General features: G+C 44.0%; 1 protein-coding gene across 2 annotated transcripts in view; it reads left to right on the forward strand.

Annotated features, from left to right (window-relative positions):
- xpo6 (exportin 6) overlaps positions 1 to 20,243 on the forward strand; it is a 165,987-nt gene extending 145,744 nt beyond the window's left edge. For both annotated transcript variants that reach the window (XM_084325637.1, XM_084325638.1), the window contains 4 exons: positions 241 to 402; positions 8,085 to 8,183; positions 15,179 to 15,409; positions 18,872 to 20,243. In XM_084325637.1, coding sequence (XP_084181763.1) covers positions 241 to 402; positions 8,085 to 8,183; positions 15,179 to 15,409; positions 18,872 to 18,973 — 594 coding nt within the window. In that variant the 3' untranslated portion in view covers positions 18,974 to 20,243. The remainder of the gene's footprint in view (positions 1 to 240; positions 403 to 8,084; positions 8,184 to 15,178; positions 15,410 to 18,871) is intronic.
- Positions 20,244 to 20,566: the final 323 nt, after the last annotated feature.

Below are 20,566 nucleotides of genomic sequence, written 5' to 3' on the forward strand. Positions count from 1 at the left end.
CGCTCCTCTCCAGATGTTGTTGTGTAACAGTCCTCCTCTCTGTCACAGCGCTCCTCTCCAGATGTTGTTGTGTAACAGTCCTCCTCTCTGTCACAGCGCTCCTCTCCAGATGTTGTTGTGTAACAGTCCTCCTCTCTGTCACAGCGCTCCTCTCCAGATGGTGTTGTGTAACAGTCCTCCTCTCTGTCACAGCGCTCCTCTCCAGATGTTGTTGTGTAACAGTCCTCATCTCTGTCACAGCGCTCCTCTCCAGATGTTAAGGCCCAGATGTTCGAGCTGCTCTATCAGGTGCTTCACCAGAACTGGAGATACTTCTTCAAAACATCAGTGTTGGCCAGCGTCCAGAAAGGAGTGACGGAGGAGGCCATGGAGAACCAGGCCCAGTTCACAGCCGCCATGCAGGTGTGTGTGTCGCTATGTGTGTGTGTGTCGCTATGTGTGTGTGTGTGTGTGTGTCGCTATATAGAGTAGGGTTAGACTATAATGGAGTAGGGCTGCTCGATTATGGCAAAAATCATAATCACGACTATCTTGATTGATATCGGAATCACAATTATTAAACACGATGATATGACGAGTCTGAATTAGTTTTACCTTCTCGACCAAAGGCTGCCTTTCTGTCATCTTCTACAAGATTCAGATTCCTTTATTGTCACTTATTTCAGTACTTTACACAGGCATTAAAGCGTTCCGTCTTGAGACGGATTCCCGTCAAATTGATTGGAGTCGTGACGGATAAATATGATTTGTAGACGGAACAACATAAGCCCCCGACGAGCGCCAATGGAGGGCAGGTTTTAGGTTTGGCGAGTGACATTTGCGAGGTCTGAGAGGTCTGTCTGCGGGTAACAAAATAGTCCTGTAAAATAATTAAAACTGCAGTGTGTTTTGGTCTTACGACAGTCTCCTTTTTTGCAGCCTCGCGTGAATCTCTCCTTGTTTACCGACGTCACATCCACCACCTGCTTGTGTAGCTGCTTGCACTGTAGCGTTACGCACGCCTGCTATACCCATTAGCTAACGTTAAATGGAAGCCGGCCACTAAAAAGAAAACCCACCGCGGTTTTCTCAGACGAAAAGGATGAGTGGGACCACCTAACATAAGAAAGTTTCGAGAGGAATGGAAGTTTGAAGATAGCGGTGTTTCAAGAGACTGCTCTGATCATCACCCTGAAATTCGTCTTGACAGGCTAAACAAAATAGCTTTTCGAATTGAAACGATAAATAAGCACATCGTCTCATACTGGTTTCATAATACAACGTTTCCGAATGGACGTTTGGATTAAACAAAGTGTATGCAGTGATGCTTTCCCAGCGGAACACAAGCTGCTTAACGTTACAGGTGTGTCATGCACGTTAACGCAGCTAACGTTAAGGTAGCAGGGGCCGGCCCATTTGTGAACAAATGGATTCACAAAATGGATTATCATTCAAACGTTATTGAAGCCTCCCGTGACCAGTAAGTACCAGGTACTACTACTCAACCGCAGCAATGTTCACTATGAATTGAAAATGGGGGACCCTGATGTAAACAAGACGAACGTCTTTCTCAGGTCTGCATCCCCTTAACAATTGTCTGTATTGAGCCGTACTGTATTGTACCCATTTTGCAATCTGTTAAATAAAGTTTTCATTCAATCGCTATGTGCCTAAAGTACTGAACTAGAAAAAACCCGCGAGTAAGTCAAGTATGCTGGAGTGAGGTGCAGACGGAAGTGGCCATAAAATACCAGAGGGAGGTGAATGAATGAAAACGTTATTTAACAGATTGCAGAATGGGTACAATACAGTACGGCTCAATACACACAATTGTTAAGGGGATGCAGACCAGAGAAAGACTTTCGTCTTGTTTACATCAGGGTCCCCCATTTTCAATTCATAGTGACATTTATGACATACTCAACATACATGACATCATGACATTTATGACATAGGGACATACATGACATACAGGTATATAGTACTTATATATACGATATGCAAATATACAGTACTGTTACCCAGAGATCCTAACCGAGAATATATACATATGATGGGGAGATGACTGTACATTAGGAGACTGTACACAAAGTGACTCTCTCGGCCCTATCCTTGTCTAAGGGGTTATATCTGTATGTGAAGCTGATTTATAGATTGTCTCTGATGTGATGCTTGGTTCATCTCTGCGGGACGACATTAAATAGGTAAGATTATCTTGCAGACATCGATCTTCTCAGTTATATCTGTATATAGCCTAGTAGCTTGGTAGCCTAGTAGCCAATAGCCTATTAGTCTAGTAGCCTAGTAGCAGAGTAGCCAGTAGCCTAGTATCCTATTAGCCTAGTAGCAAAGTAGCCAGTAGCCTAGTAGCCTATTAGCCTACTATTAGCCTAGTATCCTAGTAGCAAAGTAGCCAGTAGCCTAGTAGCCTATTAGCCTACTATTAGCCTAGTATCCTAGTAGCAAAGTAGCCAGTAGCCTAGTAGCCTATTAGCCTACTATTAGCCTAGTATCCTAGTAGCAAAGTAGCCATTAGCCTAGTAGTCTATTAGCCTACTATTAGCCTAGTATCCTAGTAGCAAAGTAGCCATTAGCCTAGTAGTCTATTAGCCTACTATTAGCCTAGTATCCTAGTAGCCATTAGCCTAGTAGTCTATTAGCCTACTATTAGCCTAGTATCCTAGTAGCAAAGTAAAAAAATTATTGAATCTGCAAGTGCTGGTCCGGCTTCCTGCTTTCTTCAACTCAACTTTACGCAATTACAGCACCCAGTGTCAGACTTTGTGAGTGCGGTCTAACTTAACTATACACAATACATCATTTGAACTATACACAATACATCATTTGAACTATACACAATACATCATTTGCATCCAACACCTTAGCCAAGTCCTTGCCAAATGCAGTGAAATCTGAGGAGCTTGGTCAACTGAATGAAGAGGTGCGAGCCTACCAGATTTAGGAGCACAGGCCAAACACTTTGAGGAGAATACTGAACGGATCGATGTTGTCTGGTGGAGTAAGATCTTGGCCATGAAGACGCCAGAAGGAGGGATGATATTCCTCATCTTAGGGAAGTTGGTAAAGGCCCTTCTGTCATTGTTCACTGGCCCTCTTGTCGAAGGATCATTTAACATCATGGATGACATCATTGAAAAAGACAGGGCCAGGCTGAACATTGAGACATAATTATGAAGGCTTAGCCATTATCAAGTCCCACATGAAGGCAACAGAGAAAAACACCTCAAATGGATCAGCCCTGCACTGAGGAGCATGAGCATGTCTTCTGATGAGAGATACCAAAGTCATCTGAAGAAGGGAATCCACTTTACCATAAATCATAGGCTGATCTACGCTACATTCTCTTTAAACATGTAAAATGTTACAGGACAGAGTTTTAAAATGCTATTGTTTTACTGTATTTGCCCTATACACAATACATAATTTGAACTATACACAATACATAATTTGAACTATACACTATACTGAAAAGTTACAGTATGTAGATTTGTTTATTTGTATGACAAAGTCAGTCAACCCTTGCAATCAGTTTCATTTAATGAATTGAAAACAGCATTGATATTACATAAAAGCAAACTGGCAATAGAAAAGATGTTCAAAGTGATCTAGTTCCCTTAAAACGCTAACGCTATTAAATAAAAATATATAGTGGAGGTTAAAATAAGAATATGACTTGGCCTGAAAAAAGTTCAGTCAGGAGATATTTGTTTGCTTTAATCCCTGTTTACAGCAAGAAGAGTGAACATCTATTGATTGTGGTCCCTAGACTATAGCAGCTTCCAATAATAAAATACAATACATTTAGCATAGAATAAAATAAGATGACTAAAACAAGATTACTATATACAGTTCAAAAAAGTGCAGTGCAATACAATACATTTTGCATAGAATAAAATAAAGATTACTATATACAGTTCTAGAAAGTGTGCATTGCAGATCAGGATGTAGATATTTTACTATGAAATAATTAGGGGTGGGAATCACCAGTTTCATCACGATACGATATCGATTCTTTGGACAACGATACGATATTTGCCGATATCACAAAGTCTGCCACGATACGATTCAGGTGCCTGCGATCGATATGAGGCGATATTATGTGCCCATTTAACACAATCAGTCACATTTAGATCAACTAAAAAAAGGCTATGGAAATATCAATTGACGTTTTTATTTTTGAGCTCTTCCAGACATTTAAATGAAAAACAATCTATTGTTTTTTTTAATACAAATAAGCCTCCTGTTCACTTTTTATATATTGAGCTTTAAACTTTAAGTAAAATGTTTTGGACCTCACAACATGCAAGCTAAAACCCCTTCCTCTCCCAAACTTCCTACAATTGTTTTATGTTGCATGATGATCATGAATACATTTATTATTCATGTTTAAATATCAACATTATCTGTCCATCCTCAGTAACACACACACACACACACAGAATGCCCCGCCCCGCCCCCTCCTTCCCCTCTCCTTAAGCAGCCAACGTGACGTGACGTTCATTTAGATATTTAACGCGACGTGGGCATAAAGGAATGGCGACGATGCAAAGCATGTTGACCCGTTGCGGGTAAAAAACTGCACAGACTTATATCGGGTCGCAAAATAGACGCTTTGTAGAGCTGTTCTGCTGTAATGTCTACACGGAGTTTCACAATACTGGGCGCCGGCGGATATGACTCACAGGATTTTCAAAATAAGAGTATCGCAATATGAATCGATCTTTTTATGTTGCATCGATCCTATTTGATTATTGATAATAGATCGATATATTGATCTGGATCGATGTATCGTCCCACCCCTAGAAATAATTTAATAACAAAATGGCTATGTACACTTCCAAAGAAAATGTGAAGATGTGATGTGCAATGAGCAATGTGCACATACAGTTTTTTCTTTTCTTTTTTTTTCGTCAGCAGCAGTGTTCTCAAGTGGGGGGGGGGATTAGGGGGGCGTCAATGGGCTCTGTTGACGAGTGATGGCTTGGGGTGGAAAAACTGTTCTTCAGCTGGTTGGTTCTGGCTGTGTGGCTGCGGTAGCGCTTTCCAGACCGCATCAGCTGAACAGTCCATGGTTGGGGGGTTAAGAGCTGAACAGTCCATGGTTGGGGGGTTAAGAGCTGAACAGTCCATGGTTGGGTGGTTAAGAGCTGAACAGTCCATGGTTGGGTGGTTAAGAGCTGAACAGTCCATGGTTGGGTGGTTAAGAGCTGAACAGTCCATGGTTGGGTGGTTAAGAGCTGAACAGTCCATGGTTGGGTGGTTAAGAGCTGAACAGTCCATGGTTGGGTGGTTAAGAGCTGAACAGTCCATGGTTGGGGGGTTAAGAGCTGAACAGTCCATGGTTGGGGGGTTAAGAGCTGAACAGTCCATGGTTGGGGGGTTAACAGCTGAACAGTCCATGGTTGGGGGGTTAAGAGCTGAATGATACTAATACTAATCTATACAATAACCTGTTGTTGAATAAATACTAGGGATGCTCGATATTGGCTTTTTTACCGATATACCGATATTGTCCAACTCTTAATTTCCGATACCGATATCGACCGATATCAACCGATACCGATATATGCAGGGTTTCCCCCCCCAAAAAATGGAATAATTTCAGGAATTAACATTACATATCTCTTGTTGTGGAATTAACACAACATTATGCATACTTTTGACAATAAATAAAATCACAATTTGTTCTTACTTGCTTGCCTGGGTAAATAAAGGTTATAGAAATGTAAAAAAAATATATATATATATTTTTTTGAAAACCGATACCGATATTTTCCGATATCACATTTTAATGCCGATATCGGCCGATAATATCGGACATCCCTAATAAATACCATTACTTTCTAGTTATTACTAAAAAACAGTATATATAAAACAGTAGCTGTAAAAAAAGAAAAGAGAAAAAAAAGTCTTATTTATATAATATAAATAAGAAATTAGTACATTAACTAAAAATAGACAAAAATGTCATCCGTTTTCGTCGACAAAATCTAGACTAAAACAAAAAAGACAAAATTGAGACAAAAACTGACTAAGACTAAAATGCTCAGATGACTAAATATGATGAAAACGAAAAATAGACACTGTTGGACTGTAACAATTCCATGTACGAATAAATAAAAATGAAATGAAATATCAATAATGTCCTGCTCAGAGCAGTTTGAACCAGACGACACATCCTGCTCAGAGCAGTTTGAACCAGACACATCCAGACACGTCCGGCTCAGAGCAGTTTGAACCAGACACATCCTGCTCAGAGCAGTTTGAACCAGACACATCCTGCTCAGAGCAGTTTGAACCAGACACATCCTGCTCAGAGCAGTTTGAACCAGACACATCCAGACACGTCCGGCTCAGAGCAGTTTGAACCAGACACATCCTGCTCAGAGCAGTTTGAACCAGACACATCCTGCTCAGAGCAGTTTGAACCAGACACATCCTGCTCAGAGCAGTTTGAACCAGACACATCCAGACACGTCCGGCTCAGAGCAGTTTGAACCAGACACATCCTGCTCAGAGCAGTTTGAACCAGACACATCCTGCTCAGAGCAGTTTGAACCAGACGACACATCCTGCTCAGAGCAGTTTGAACCAGACGACACATCCTGCTCAGAGCAGTTTGAACCAGACACATGCTGCTCAGAGCAGTTTGAACCAGACACATCCTGCTCAGAGCAGTTTGAACCAGACACATGCTGCTCAGAGCAGTTTGAACCAGACACATCCTGCTCAGAGCAGTTTGAACCAGACACATCCTGCTCAGAGCAGTTTGAACCAGACACATCCTGCTCAGAGCAGTTTGAACCAGACACATCCTGCTCAGAGCAGTTTGAACCAGACGACACATGCTGCTCAGAGCAGTTTGAACCAGACACATCCTGCTCAGAGCAGTTTGAACCAGACACATCCTGCTCAGAGCAGTTTGAACCAGACACATCCTGCTCAGAGCAGTTTGAACCAGACGACACATGCTGCTCAGAGCAGTTTGAACCAGACGACACATGCTGCTCAGAGCAGTTTGAACCAGACACATCCTGCTCAGAGCAGTTTGAACCAGACACATGCTGCTCAGAGCAGTTTGAACCAGACGACACATCCTGCTCAGAGCAGTTTGAACCAGACGACACATCCTGCTCAGAGCAGTTTGAACCAGACACATCCTGCTCAGAGCAGTTTGAACCAGACACATCCTGCTCAGAGCAGTTTGAACCAGACACATGCTGCTCAGAGCAGTTTGAACCAGACGACACATCCTGCTCAGAGCAGTTTGAACCAGACGACACATCCGGCTCAGAGCAGTTTGAACCAGACACATCCTGCTCAGAGCAGTTTGAACCAGACACATCCTGCTCAGAGCAGTTTGAACCAGACACATCCTGCTCAGAGCAGTTTGAACCAGACACATCCTGCTCAGAGCAGTTTGAACCAGACACATCCTGCTCAGAGCAGTTTGAACCAGACACATCCTGCTCAGAGCAGTTTGAACCAGACACATCCAGACACGTCCTGCTCAGAGCAGTTTGAACCAGACACATCCTGCTCAGAGCAGTTTGAACCAGACACATCCTGCTCAGAGCAGTTTGAACCAGACACATCCTGCTCAGAGCAGTTTGAACCAGACACATCCTGCTCAGAGCAGTTTGAACCAGACACATCCTGCTCAGAGCAGTTTGAACCAGACACATCCTGCTCAGAGCAGTTTGAACCAGACGACACATCCTGCTCAGAGCAGTTTGAACCAGACACATCCAGACACGTCCGGCTCAGAGCAGTTTGAACCAGACACGTCCGGCTCAGAGCAGTTTGAACCAGACGACACATGCTGCTCAGAGCAGTTTGAACCAGACACATCCTGCTCAGAGCAGTTTGAACCAGACACATCCTGCTCAGAGCAGTTTGAACCAGACGCCTTCTATCCATGTATGTGTGTCTCGGGGTTGTTATGTATGCACACAATATTACAATTGCACAATTTATATCCATCTTTCAGAACTGTACATATTGATTTTCATTGACATATAACACATAGTTTAGTCTTGCTGCGCTTGGTTCCCTGACGTCTGGTCTCCCACTGTGTCCGACAGGCGTTTGGACAGTCCTTCCTGCAGCCAGACATCCACCTCTTCAAGCAGAACCTGTCCTACCTGGAGTCACTCAACAGCAAGCACAAGTTATACCATCGAGTAAGTTCACCTGTCGTCCTTGTAGTCCTTGGGCCAAACACTTTTTTGGTACCATCTGGGTGGGCAAATTCTAGGTGTGATTTTATTATTCCTATACATCCCTAGATTATGTTTTGATATGATATACCTTTTGGTTTTGTATCTTATTATTGGTTATCACCTCCTGAAGGTATGGAGTGCTTTTGTTAAAGGTGACATGTACTATAAATGTCATTTTCCAGTCTCTAGCATTGTATTATAGTAATAGGAGTTCATATCAATGTGTTTTAGTGTCTAAATACCATATTGGCGGATTGCTGTGATTCAGCTCAGCCCCTTTCCTCCTCCAGTAAATCAGGACATTTTGATTTGAACGGCCGATATACGTCATACGGCCGCTGGGTAGCAGACAGTGATGTGATTGGCTCTGTGGTTGTAGCTAATGCCCGCCCACATTCTACCTAGACTGACTGTACTGACATACTCTGCATGGGGAGAGAGAGAGAGAGAGATAGAGAGCACTTGGGGGGGGGGTACCTGCCGGCCGCGCGCCACACACCCGCAAACGGGAGATTGAAAGAAAGAAGAAGAAAAAAACCACAAGCTGCCGCGGACTCATCACCGAGGGCCGAGAGGGAGAGAAAGGAAGAGAGAGGGAGAGAGGGGGCCTTGTCAATAACGGCCTGTCTTTTTTTCTCTCTCTCTCTCTCTCTCTCTCTCTCTCTCTCCCACCCCCTCCCTCTCTCTCTCTCTCTCTCTCTCTCTCTCTCTCTCTGCCGCGCGGACTCATCACGAGAGGGAGAGAAAGGAAGAGAGAGGGAGGGAGGGAGAGAGGGGGCCTTGTCAATAACGGCCTGTATTTTTTTTTTCTCTCTCTCTCTCTCTCTCTCTCTCTCTCTCTCTCTCTCTCTCTCTCTCTCTCTCTCTTCCCCCCCCTCCCTCCCTCCCTCTACCAGTGCAGACTGTGTGGCACTGTCACTCAAAGTGCTTATGGGCGGAGCCAGGCCATAACAGCCTGATTTCTTGAGGCTGAAAAATGATGGTTTTGAGTACTTGATTAGAAATATAAAACAATGCATTTTTTTGAAAAAAACCTTACAAATGTCTTCAATAGACTAACAGGTATTGTGTAAAGTTGCCCAAATAGTGCTAGGAATAGCAGTACATAGCCCCTTTAAAAAAAAAGGTCGTACTGGCTCATTTGGCAGAGTCGATGGGTGGGGATTGGACGTTGTGGACAGTGACCCCTACAGGTCGGTTGGGAGACGCCTGCACAGCAGAGACAGGAAGTGGCGAGGGTAGTGTGAGCCTCCCATGCGTTACACCTCGCCAATGAGAGTCCGCGCTGGCAGGCGAAAAGATGTGACAGGCTGCCTCCTCGTGTATCGGAGGGGACGCGTGTAGTCTTTTACCAACGGAGTTGCAGTTTTCCGTGATCTTATTGGCCACTGACGTTTCTCTCAGCGCCAATCGTGTGACGCCTAGTTCTATCACTGGTTAAGCTTGGCGACTCTTTCGAAGTTGGTTAAGGTTAGAGTTTGTCTTAGAGCAGGGCGATAGACCACCAGCCCTGATTCCAAACTCTAACCTTAACCAACTTCGAAAGAGTCGCCTAAGCTTAACCAGTGATAGAACTAGGCACAGAGAGAAACGTCAGTGGCCAATCAGATCGCGGAACTGCAAACTCCGTTGGTAAAAGACTACACGCGGAGGGGACATGTGATGCAAGGCTTCTATCCTCCCTACAGCCGACCAGTGGGAGGCATATGCGAGCAACGTTCAAGACAGGGGAGGGGAGAATTGGATACACGAAATTGGGATGGGAGAAAAATAGAAAACAAGGAGATAAAGTGGATGAAGAAAATGAAATACTCCCACTTTTCTGAAAAGAGTTGTTAAATTACAAAAAACTAAAAATCCATCAAAATCAGTGTTGTTGCTAATCATTGACACATGCTAGCCTGTAATAATCCTCCCCAGAAAATCTACTTTACATTTGATATATTGAAAATATTTCACTTTTTATTTTATTTTTTTACAATAATTTGTGATGTCATCACAAACACTGGCATTTAAAGGGTAACATTTATAAAATCCCTGCACAAGACCCAGGCCTAATTTTATTTAATAAAATTGTAATGTTATTACTGGGGTATCTGTAATTAAAATATAATTTAAATGCAGGGGATGACTCCTCTGATCAACCCCAACAGGAGCGCATTTACACTTGCGCACAAGAGTCACCGTGGAGCATACAATTAGCTTTTTTTCCAGGCCAAGTCATATATTCTTATTTTATTTTTTATTGATCTTTTTCCCCCTCCTTTTTCCTCTGATTTTCTCCCATCCCAATGTTAGTCGTTATGCCAATTCCCGATCCCCTTCCTGGTCGCTGCGCACTTACCCCCCACAGTCGGTCTGGGAGAGTGGAGGCTACCACGTGCTTCCTCCGACACACGTCCAGCCAATCAACCGCTTCTTTTCACCTGGCAGCGCGGATTCTCACTGAGAGGGCGTAGCGTGTGGAAGGATCACACTATCCCACTTAGATCCTATCCGCGCTTAGCAGGCGCCCCGACCGAACTGTAGGAGTCGCTGTTTACAACGACCCGGACCCACCCCGCCAGCTTCTCCCACCCTCTAATACTGCCAATTGTATTAGTGTGAACGGCCAGCCAAGCTGGTGACAACCCCGGAGCTGGTCACCAACCCAGCGTCTCCGGGGTTGGTGACGAACGCAATCTCCGTTACGCCACCTGACCGCCCTCATATATTCTTATTTTAACCTCCACTGTATATTTTTATTTACCGGTAATAGCGTTAGCGTTTTAAGGGAACTATATCATTTTTTTACATATTTTCTATTGCCAGTTTGCTTTTACGTAATATCAATGCTGTTTTCAATTCATTAAATAAAACTGATACTTTTTGCAAGGGTTTACTGAATGTCATACAAATAATCAACCATCTACATATACTGTAACTTTTCAGTGAGCTCCCGCACAGACGTGATGGAATTCAAGTTTTTATTGATCACATAGGCAGGTTACACATGGTGTAGGCTACATGGCAGTGAAATGCATTGTTCTTGTATGCTCTCGTATTATTGTTATCTATATATTGTCAAGAAAGGAAGTACATTATTTTCAATCGTGGCTTTAATTCGTAGCCGAGAAGCAGTCTCTTATAGCAGCTTCATTAATCCTGATCCATCTCAGCCACAGCATAACTGAGACCGGCTATGGAAGAAGTCATAGATAGACTACTGTAAATAAAATAGCCTATAACATTATAAAGGATATAGGCTATGCAGGGGTTCCCAACCTTTCTTCCCCAGAGCCCCACGATTCATTGGAGACATAGGAATATGATATGATATACGGTAGGTATACTGGTCTGTCAGCGAGGAGATAGCCATTTGAGAATAGGCTATTATGGCAAAACGAGGGCCTATAGCCTATAAATATTATTTAATGTTTTCATAAGCGTAAAGATACAAGGACAACAGTTAGATTAACAATCAAGTTGGTTTACTGTATGCAGGCTTCGCAGGGCTCCGTGTCTGTGCCATGCGTTATGCGCAAGTTACTGTTAATAATAATAATAACTTTATTTGTATAGCACTTTTCATACAGGTTGCAGTTCAAAGTGCTTCACAACAGTAAAAAATACAGCCATAAGCAGGCATAAAAAAGATAGACAGGTAGCAAGGTATGGCAAATCAGTGTTTCACATTAGGATCTAGCATCCCAATAGGCTCTCCGCTTACAGTTTTCAGTAATACAAATAATAAAAATAGTTTAAAATGATTCAGTTTAAAAATAGTCAAAAAATTATAAAATAGAACGGACATAAAAAATACAGGCATGAGCGAGCATAGCAAGGTATGGTAAATCACAGTGTTTCACATTAGGATCTAGCATCCTAATAGGCTCTCTATTCAGTAATACAAATAATCAGTGTTTCACATTTGGAAAAATAGTCACCAGTAAGAAGTAAAAAGTGCGATAACCGACACATGAATTTGATAGGCAGTGTATAAGAGTAGGCAGGGTAAGAATAGTGCATGTAAGTACAAGTTGTGTCAGGATATCCATGATGTTTCCTCTTGCCACTAGGTGGTAGCAGATATCTATCAGTGAAATGCCTGAGCAAAGAGAGAGAGCTGTCTTTTAAAGATGTCTAGCGAGTTGGCTTCTCTCATGTTTTGGGGTAGTTTGTTCCATAGTTTTGGGGCATAGTTGATAAAGGCTGCATTACCGATCCTCTCTTGACTGCTTCTGGGAGCCTCTAGTAGTCCAGCAGCTGATGATCGCAGTGTTCTTGCTGGCCTGTAATTTATTCGAGTGTTGGCGATGTAGCTAGGTCCCTGTCCATTTAGAGCTTTGTATGTAAGGAGAAGGACCTTAAAGTCAATTCTAAATGTTTTAGGAAGCCAGTGTAAAGCAGCTAAGAATGGACTAATGTGCTCTCTCCTTTTGGTTCTAGTTAGCAGTCGGGCTGCAGAGTTTTGGATTAGCTGAAGCCTCTCTGTGGTTTTCTTAGGGAGACCTGTGAAAAGTGCATTACAGTAGTCTAACCGGCTAGATATGAATGCATGAATTAGCTTCTCAGCATCGTTCTGATTAATAAATGGTCGTACTTTTGCTATATTTCTGAGATGGAAGAACGATGTTTTCGTCACTTTGCTAATATGAGAATTGAAGTTCAGTTCTGAATCTATGATAACCCCAAGACTAGTGACCTCAGATTTGATCCAAGGGGTTAGTCCCCCCAGGTTGTTTATTAATGTTTCTTTTTTAGTTTTGGAGCCGATAATTAGAATTTCAGTTTTGTTCTCGTTTAGTTTCAGGAAGTTCTTACTCATCCATTTATTTATTGCCAGTAAGCAGTCTGTAATGGAGCTAATCGCTGTATCATTTGGTTCAGCAGATATGTACAGTTGTGTATCATCCGCATAGCTATGGAAATCTACATTATGTTCTCTGATGATATCACCCAGCGGTAACATGTAAAGGGAGAAGAGTAAAGGACCTAAGCAACTCCCTTTTGCAACTCCATAGTTGTTGTCGTATATATCAGACATGTGATCTCCTAGTTTAACATAGAATTTCCTCCGTCTGATGTATGTTTTAAACCAGCCTAGCACATGTTCTGAGAAACCGACATGGTTTTCAAGACGATCGATTAGAATATCGTGATCGATTGTATCAAATGCTGCACTGAGATCTAGCAGGATAAGGATGGAGATCTTATTCTCGTCAGAGTTTCGTCTGAGGTCACTGATTATTTTGGTGAGGGCAGTTTCAGTGCTATGATATTTTCTGAATCCCGACTGAAATTCTTCTAAGATGTTGTTTTCTTCAAGAAAGGAATTTATTTGAACTGAAACTATCTTTTCAAGTACTTTACTAATGAATGGTAGGTTGGATATTGGACGATAATTTGCCATTTCATTACTATCCAAGTTAGGTTTTTTTAGTAATGGCTTTACAACTGCTGTTTTAAAGGCATCTGGGAAAATACCAGTCCTAAGGGAAGTGTTTATGATATCTAGCACAGGGCTTGAAACACTATTAAACACCCGTTTGAAGAAAGCTGTAGGTATAGGGTCAATGTCTGAGGTGGAGGAGTTACATTCTGAGACAGTTTTGCAGAGTACACCTACTTTTGCGTTGCATGTAGGCTATGCTATTATATATAATTTATATAGGCTACCTAATACAGACAACAACATAGATTGTATGCCTCTACAAATCATATTATGCAGGTAGCCAATCGAACTTTAAAAGAACGAAACAAAAAAAGGCATTCATATTCCACCATGGTTATTAATGACACCAACGCCAAACAGTGGTTAACGGTCTTTATTAGTATTTTGCGCTGCCCAGGCAGCAATGGACTTTAGGGAGTCGTTGATATCCGACATCACCATGTACAAGTCCGTCAGCCTGTCGCGTATTTCTCCCATAACACGTCTTCTTGGTTTGACAGTGCGTTAAATTAGTTGGTTAGACCTCCGTGATCAATCTCGCTCAGTGAAGTTTCTCATAGTTTGCTCGGCTTAGTTCATTATTTTACATCCCATCATGCACGAGCATAGACGGTAAGAACAATGGTATTTATCAACACTGAGTGTGTGTACGACCTGTGCACGCACGTTTGATAAATCCAGATTTGTCTGTGCGTTAGAGACATTCTAAATTCCGTGCTTAGGAACGAAAATAGAACACTTTATTTTTTTTTTATCCACTTTTTCTCCCATTTTCTATATTTTCTCCCATCCCAATTTCATATCATCCAATTCAACCCTCCCCTGTCACGGACGCTGTTTCTTGCCTCCCACAAGCCGGCTGCAATGTGGACTAAGTCATACATAGCACGAGTCCCCTCCGGTACTCGAGGTAACAGCAGTCGCATCTTTTCACCTGCGCAGCTCGATCTCTCAGTGGCGAGGAGTAACGCGTGGGAGGCTCACGCTGCCCCCGACACTTCCTGATTCTACTGCGCAGGCGCACCAACCGACCTGTAGGAGTCGCTGTCCACAACGCCCGATCCCCACCCATCAGTTTCCCACCCCCTAATACGGCCAATGTGTATTAGTACGGACAACCAGCTAAACTGAAAGCAAATGCGGAGCGCTGGGCTCGAACTGACGAGCCCCGCGTCTCCAGCATTTCGTGGCGAGCGCCTTGCCCACTACGCCACGTAGCCGCCCCGAAAATAGAACACTTTCTACGCATTATTGATAAATGAGGGCCCAGGACTGTCACTTTGAATGTGGACGTGTGGCTCAGGAGGTAGAGCAGTCATCTGGTAATCTGAAGGTTCCCAGTTCGATTCCTGTTCCTCCCGGCAGTATGTCGAAGTGTCCTTGAGCAAGACACTTAACCCCTATTGGCACCTTGCATGGTCGCCTCCACCGTTGTGTGAGTGAATGTGAGGCATAAGTTGTAAAGCGCTTTGGATTAAAGCTGTTATATAAATGCAGTCCATCCATTTCCCTTGTGCTGCAGAAGCTGTTCCGGACCTCCATGCTGTTCCACTTCACCAACGTGTTGCTGCAGGTGCTGCTGCACAAGAGCCACGACCTGCTGCAGGAGGAGATCACCATGGCCGTCTACAACATGGCCTGCGTGGACTTCCAGGCCTTCTTCTCCGCCTTCATGCCAGAGTTCCTGAACGGGTGCCAGGGCGTGGACTCCAACCAGCGCACCGTCCTCGCCCGCAACTTCAAACTTGAACAGGTGAGACTTGAAGACTGCAGAGAATGAGTTTAGGCTGTTTCAGTTTAGGCTGTTTCAGTTTAGGCTGTTTCAGTTTAGGCTGTTTCAGTTTAGGCTGTTTCAGTTTAGGCTGTTTCAGTTTAGGCTGTCTCAGTTTAGGCTGTTTCAGTTTAGGCTGTCTCAGTTTAGGTTGTCTCAGTTTAGCTTGTCTCTAGTTGTCTCAGTTTAGGCTGTCTCAGTTTAGCTTGTCTCAGTTTAGCTTGTCTCAGTTTAGCTTGTCTCAGTTTAGGCTGTCTCAGTTTAGGCTGTCTCAGTTTAGGCTGTTTCAGTTTAGCTTGTCTCTAGTTGTCTCAGTTTAGGCTGTTTCAGTTTAGGCTGTCTCAGTTTAGGTTGTTTCAGTTTAGCTTGTCTCTAGTTGTCTCAGTTTAGCTTGTCTCAGTTTAGCTTGTCTCAGTTTAGCTTGTCTCAGTTTAGGCTGTCTCAGTTTAGGCTGTTTCAGTTTAGCTTGTCTCAGTTTAGGCTGTTTCAGTTTAGCTTGTCTCAGTTTAGCTTGTCTCAGTTTAGGCTGTTTCAGTTTAGGCTGTCTCAGTTTAGGCTGTCTCAGTTTAGGCTGTCTCAGTTTAGCTTGTCTCAGTTTAGGCTGTCTCAGTTTAGGCTGTCTCAGTTTAGGCTGTCTCAGTTTAGCTTGTCTCAGTTTAGGCTGTCTCAGTTTAGCTTGTCTCAGTTTAGGCTGTCTCAGTTTAGGCTGTTTCAGTTTAGGCTGTCTCAGTTTAGGCTGTCTCAGTTTAGGCTGTCTCAGTTTAGGCTGTTTCAGTTTAGCTTGTCTCAGTTTAGTTTAGGCTGTCTCAGTTTAGGCTGTCTCAGTTTAGGCTGTTTCAGTTTAGCTTGTCTCTAGTTGTCTCAGTTTAGGCTGTTTCAGTTTAGGCTGTCTCAGTTTAGGCTGTTTCAGTTTAGCTTGTCTCTAGTTGTCTCAGTTTAGGCTGTTTCAGTTTAGGCTGTCTCAGTTTAGCTTGTCTCAGTTTAGCTTGTCTCAGTTTAGCTTGTCTCAGTTTAGGCTGTCTCAGTTTAGGCTGTCTCAGTTTAGGCTGTCTCAGTTTAGGCTGTTTCAGTTTAGCTTGTCTCTAGTTGTCTCAGTTTAGGCTGTTTCAGTTTAGGCTGTCTCAGTTTAGGCTGTTTCAGTTTAGCTTGTCTCTAGTTGTCTCAGTTTAGGCTGTTTCAGTTTAGGCTGTCTCAGTTTAGGCTGTTTCAGTTTAGCTTGTCTCTAGTTGTCTCAGTTTAGGCTGTTTCAGTTTAGGCTGTCTCAGTTTAGCTTGTCTCAGTTTAGCTTGTCTCAGTTTAGGCTGTTTCAGTTTAGCTTGTCTCTAGTTGTCTCAGTTTAGCTTGTCTCAGTTTAGCTTGTCTCAGTTTAGGCTGTCTCAGTTTAGGCTGTCTCAGTTTAGGCTGTTTCAGTTTAGCTGGTCTCAGTTTAGGCTGTTTCAGTTTAGCTTGTTTCAGTTTAGCTTGTCTCAGTTTAGGCTGTCTCAGTTTAGGCTGTTTCAGTTTAGCTTGTCTCAGTTTAGGCTGTTTCAGTTTAGCTTGTCTCAGTTTAGGCTGTTTCAGTTTAGCTTGTCTCAGTTTAGGCTGTTTCAGTTTAGGCTGTTTCAGTTTAGCTTGTCTCAGTTTAGGCTGTTTCAGTTTAGCTTGTTTCAGTTTAGCTTGTCTCAGTTTAGGCTGTCTCAGTTTAGGCTGTCTCAGTTTAGGCTGTTTCAGTTTAGCTTGTCTCAGTTTAGGCTGTTTCAGTTTAGGCTGTCTCAGTTTAGGCTGTCTCAGTTTAGGCTGTCTCAGTTTAGGCTGTCTCAGTTTAGGCTGTCTCAGTTTAGCTTGTCTCAGTTTAGGCTGTTTCAGTTTAGCTTGTCTCAGTTTAGGCTGTTTCAATTTAGCTTGTCTCAGTTTAGGCTGTTTCAGTTTAGGCTGTTTCAGTTTAGGCTGTTTCAGTTTAGGCTGTCTCAGTTTAGGCTGTCTCAGTTTAGGCTGTTTCAGTTTAGGCTGTTTCAGTTTAGGCTGTTTCAGTTTAGGCTGTCTCAGTTTAGGCTGTCTCAGTTTAGGCTGTCTCAGTTTAGCTTGTCTCTAGTTGTCTCAGTTTAGGCTGTTTCAGTTTAGCTTGTCTCAGTTTAGGCTGTTTCAGTTTAGGCTGTCTCAGTTTAGGCTGTTTCAGTTTAGGCTGTTTCAGTTTAGGCTGTCTCAGTTTAGGCTGTCTCAGTTTAGGCTGTTTCAGTTTAGGCTGTTTCAGTTTAGGCTGTCTCAGTTTAGGCTGTCTCAGTTTAGGCTGTCTCAGTTTAGGCTGTTTCAGTTTAGGCTGTCTCAGTTTAGGCTGTCTCAGTTTAGGCTGTTTCAGTTTAGGCTGTTTCAGTTTAGGCTGTTTCAGTTTAGGCTGTCTCAGTTTAGGCTGTCTCAGTTTAGCTTGTCTCAGTTTAGCTTGTCTCAGTTTAGGCTGTTTCAGTTTAGGCTGTCTCAGTTTAGGCTGTCTCAGTTTAGGCTGTCTCAGTTTAGCTTGTCTCAGTTTAGGCTGTCTCAGTTTAGCTTGTCTCAGTTTAGGCTGTCTCAGTTTAGCTTGTCTCAGTTTAGCTTGTCTCAGTTTAGCTTGTCTCAGTTTAGCTTGTCTCAGTTTAGGCTGTCTCAGTTTAGGCTGTCTCTAGTTGTCTCAGTTTAGCTTGTCTCTAGTTGTCTCAGTTTAGGCTGTTTCAGTTTAGCTTGTCTCTAGTTGTCTCAGTTTAGGCTGTTTCAGTTTAGCTTGTCTCTAGTTGTCTCTCTGTCTCCAAGTTGTCTCTAGTTGTCTCTTGTCTCTAGTTGTCTCTCGTCTCTAGTTGTCTCTCGTCTCTAGTTGTCTCTCGTCTCTAGTTGTCTCTTGTCTCCAGGTTGTCTCATGTCTCTAGTTGTCTCTAGTTGTCTCTCGTCTCTAGTTGTCTCTTGTCTCCAGGTTGTCTCTCGTCTCTAGTTGTCTCTAGTTGTCTCTAGTTGTCTCTTGTCTCTAGTTGTCTCTTGTCTCCAGTTGTCTCTTGTCTCCAGTTGTCTCTTGTCTCCAGTTGTCTCTTGTCTCCAGTTGTCTCTTGTCTCTAGTTGTCTCTTGTCTCCAGTTGTCTCTTGTCTCCAGTTGTCTCTTGTCTCCAGTTGTCTCTTGTCTCCAGTTGTCTCTTGTCTCCAGTTGTCTCCAGTTGTCTCTTGTCTCTAGTTGTCTCTTGTCTCCAGTTGTCTCTTGTCTCTAGTTGTCTCTTGTCTCCAGTTGTCTCTTGTCTCTAGTTGTCTCTCGTCTCTAGTTGTCTCTTGTCTCTAGTTGTCTCTTGTCTCTAGTTGTCTCTCGTCTCTAGTTGTCTCTTGTCTCCAGTTGTCTCTTGTCTCTAGTTGTCTCTCGTCTCTAGTTGTCTCTCGTCTCCAGTTGTCTCTCGTCTCCAGGTTGTCTTGCTCTCTGCTCTCTCAACATGTTCTAACATGGTCTGGTTTCTTCAGGACTTGCCCTCCTTCACCCAGAGTGTCCACAGGCTGGTGAACGACCTGCGCTACTACAGACTGTGCAACAGCAGCCTGCCCAGCGGAACCGTCAAGCTATAGCACACACACACACACACACACACACACACACAGAGAGAGACATGCACACGCACACGCACACACACACACACACACAGAGAGACATGCACATGCACACAGAGAGAGACATGCACACACACACACACACACACACAGAGACACGCACACACACAGAGAGACATGCACACGCACACACGCACACAGAGACATGCACACAGAGACATACGCACACGCACCGACTATGATCTTAAAGGACTGCCTTGGCTGACCACTTTGCACACACACACACACACACACACACATGCACACAGAGACATACGCACACGCACCGACTATGATCTTAAAGGACTGCCTTGGCTGACCACTTTGCACACACACACACACACACACACACACACACACACACACACACACACACAGAGCTGAGAGGTGGTGTCGACTGGGCGGAGCCAGAGGAGGCTGAGAGGTGGTGTCGACTGGGCGGAGCCAGAGGAGGCTGAGAGGTGGTGTCGACTGGGCGGAGCCAGAGGAGGCTGAGAGGTGGTGTCGACTGGGCGGAGCCAGAGGAGGCTGAGAGGTGGTGTCGACTGGGCGGAGCCAGAGGAGGCTGAGAGGTGGTGTCGACTGGGCGGAGCCAGAGGAGGCTGAGAGGTGGTGTCGACTGGGCGGAGCCAGAGGAGGCTGAGAGGTGGTGTCGACTGGGCGGAGCCAGAGGAGGCTGAGAGGTGGTGTCGGCTGGGCGGAGCCAGAGGAGGCTGAGGTGGTGTCGACTGGGCGGAGCCAGAGGAGGCTGAGAGGTGGTGTCGGCTGGGCGGAGCCAGAGGAGGCTGAGAGGTGGTGTCGGCTGGGCGGAGCCAGAGGAGGCTGAGAGGTGGTGTCGACTGGGCGGAGCCAGAGGAGGCTGAGGTGGTGTCGGAGCTGGAGGAGGATGCTGCTGATGCTGCTGCTGCTGCTGCTGTTTGTGTTCCGTTTCTGCTGTAGGAGGTCAGACCCCCCCCCCCCCTCTCGAGCAGCCCCTCCTTCACCCATCTGTTGCCAGTCTGTGATTGGGTGAGCAGGGCGGTGGACTTGGTGGAGCCACTGCAGGCAGGCCGGCCTGAGGACTCAGCACTTTCCCCACTCCTCCATTTTAGAGTTTTAAAAAGAGAAATGTCTGCTTTTACTCATCTTGCCTTTGGTTTTTTTTCATCTCCAAAGGAGACGGACTTTCAACTTAATTTCTTTCATATCATTCCATTCTGAAAGAGACAAAAACATGCTTGATTAATAAAGTGCTTCTTTTTTTATTAAAGCTCTTGTTGGTTCTGGTTTGTTTTATCAGGGAATGTGCTCTTAATTATACTGACATCAACTTGTAGTATATATATTATTCTGTAGTAACTGTACAGTAGTAGTAACGGTAGCTGTAGTATTTATGAAGAGATCCTGTGTGTTTACCTTGTTTTAACTAGGGATGTTCGATATTGGCTTTTTTACCTATACCCATATTGTCCAACTCTTAATTTCCGATACCGATATCAACCGATAGTCCGATACCGATATATGCAGGGTCCCCCCCCCCCCCAAAAACGGAATAATTTCAGGTAATTAACACTTTGACTGCCGGAAAACGCT

The sequence above is a fragment of the Notolepis coatsorum genome, assembly GCF_963971535.1.
Source record: "Notolepis coatsorum genome assembly, chromosome: 12".
NCBI classification, from domain to species: domain Eukaryota; kingdom Metazoa; phylum Chordata; class Actinopteri; order Aulopiformes; family Paralepididae; genus Notolepis; species Notolepis coatsorum.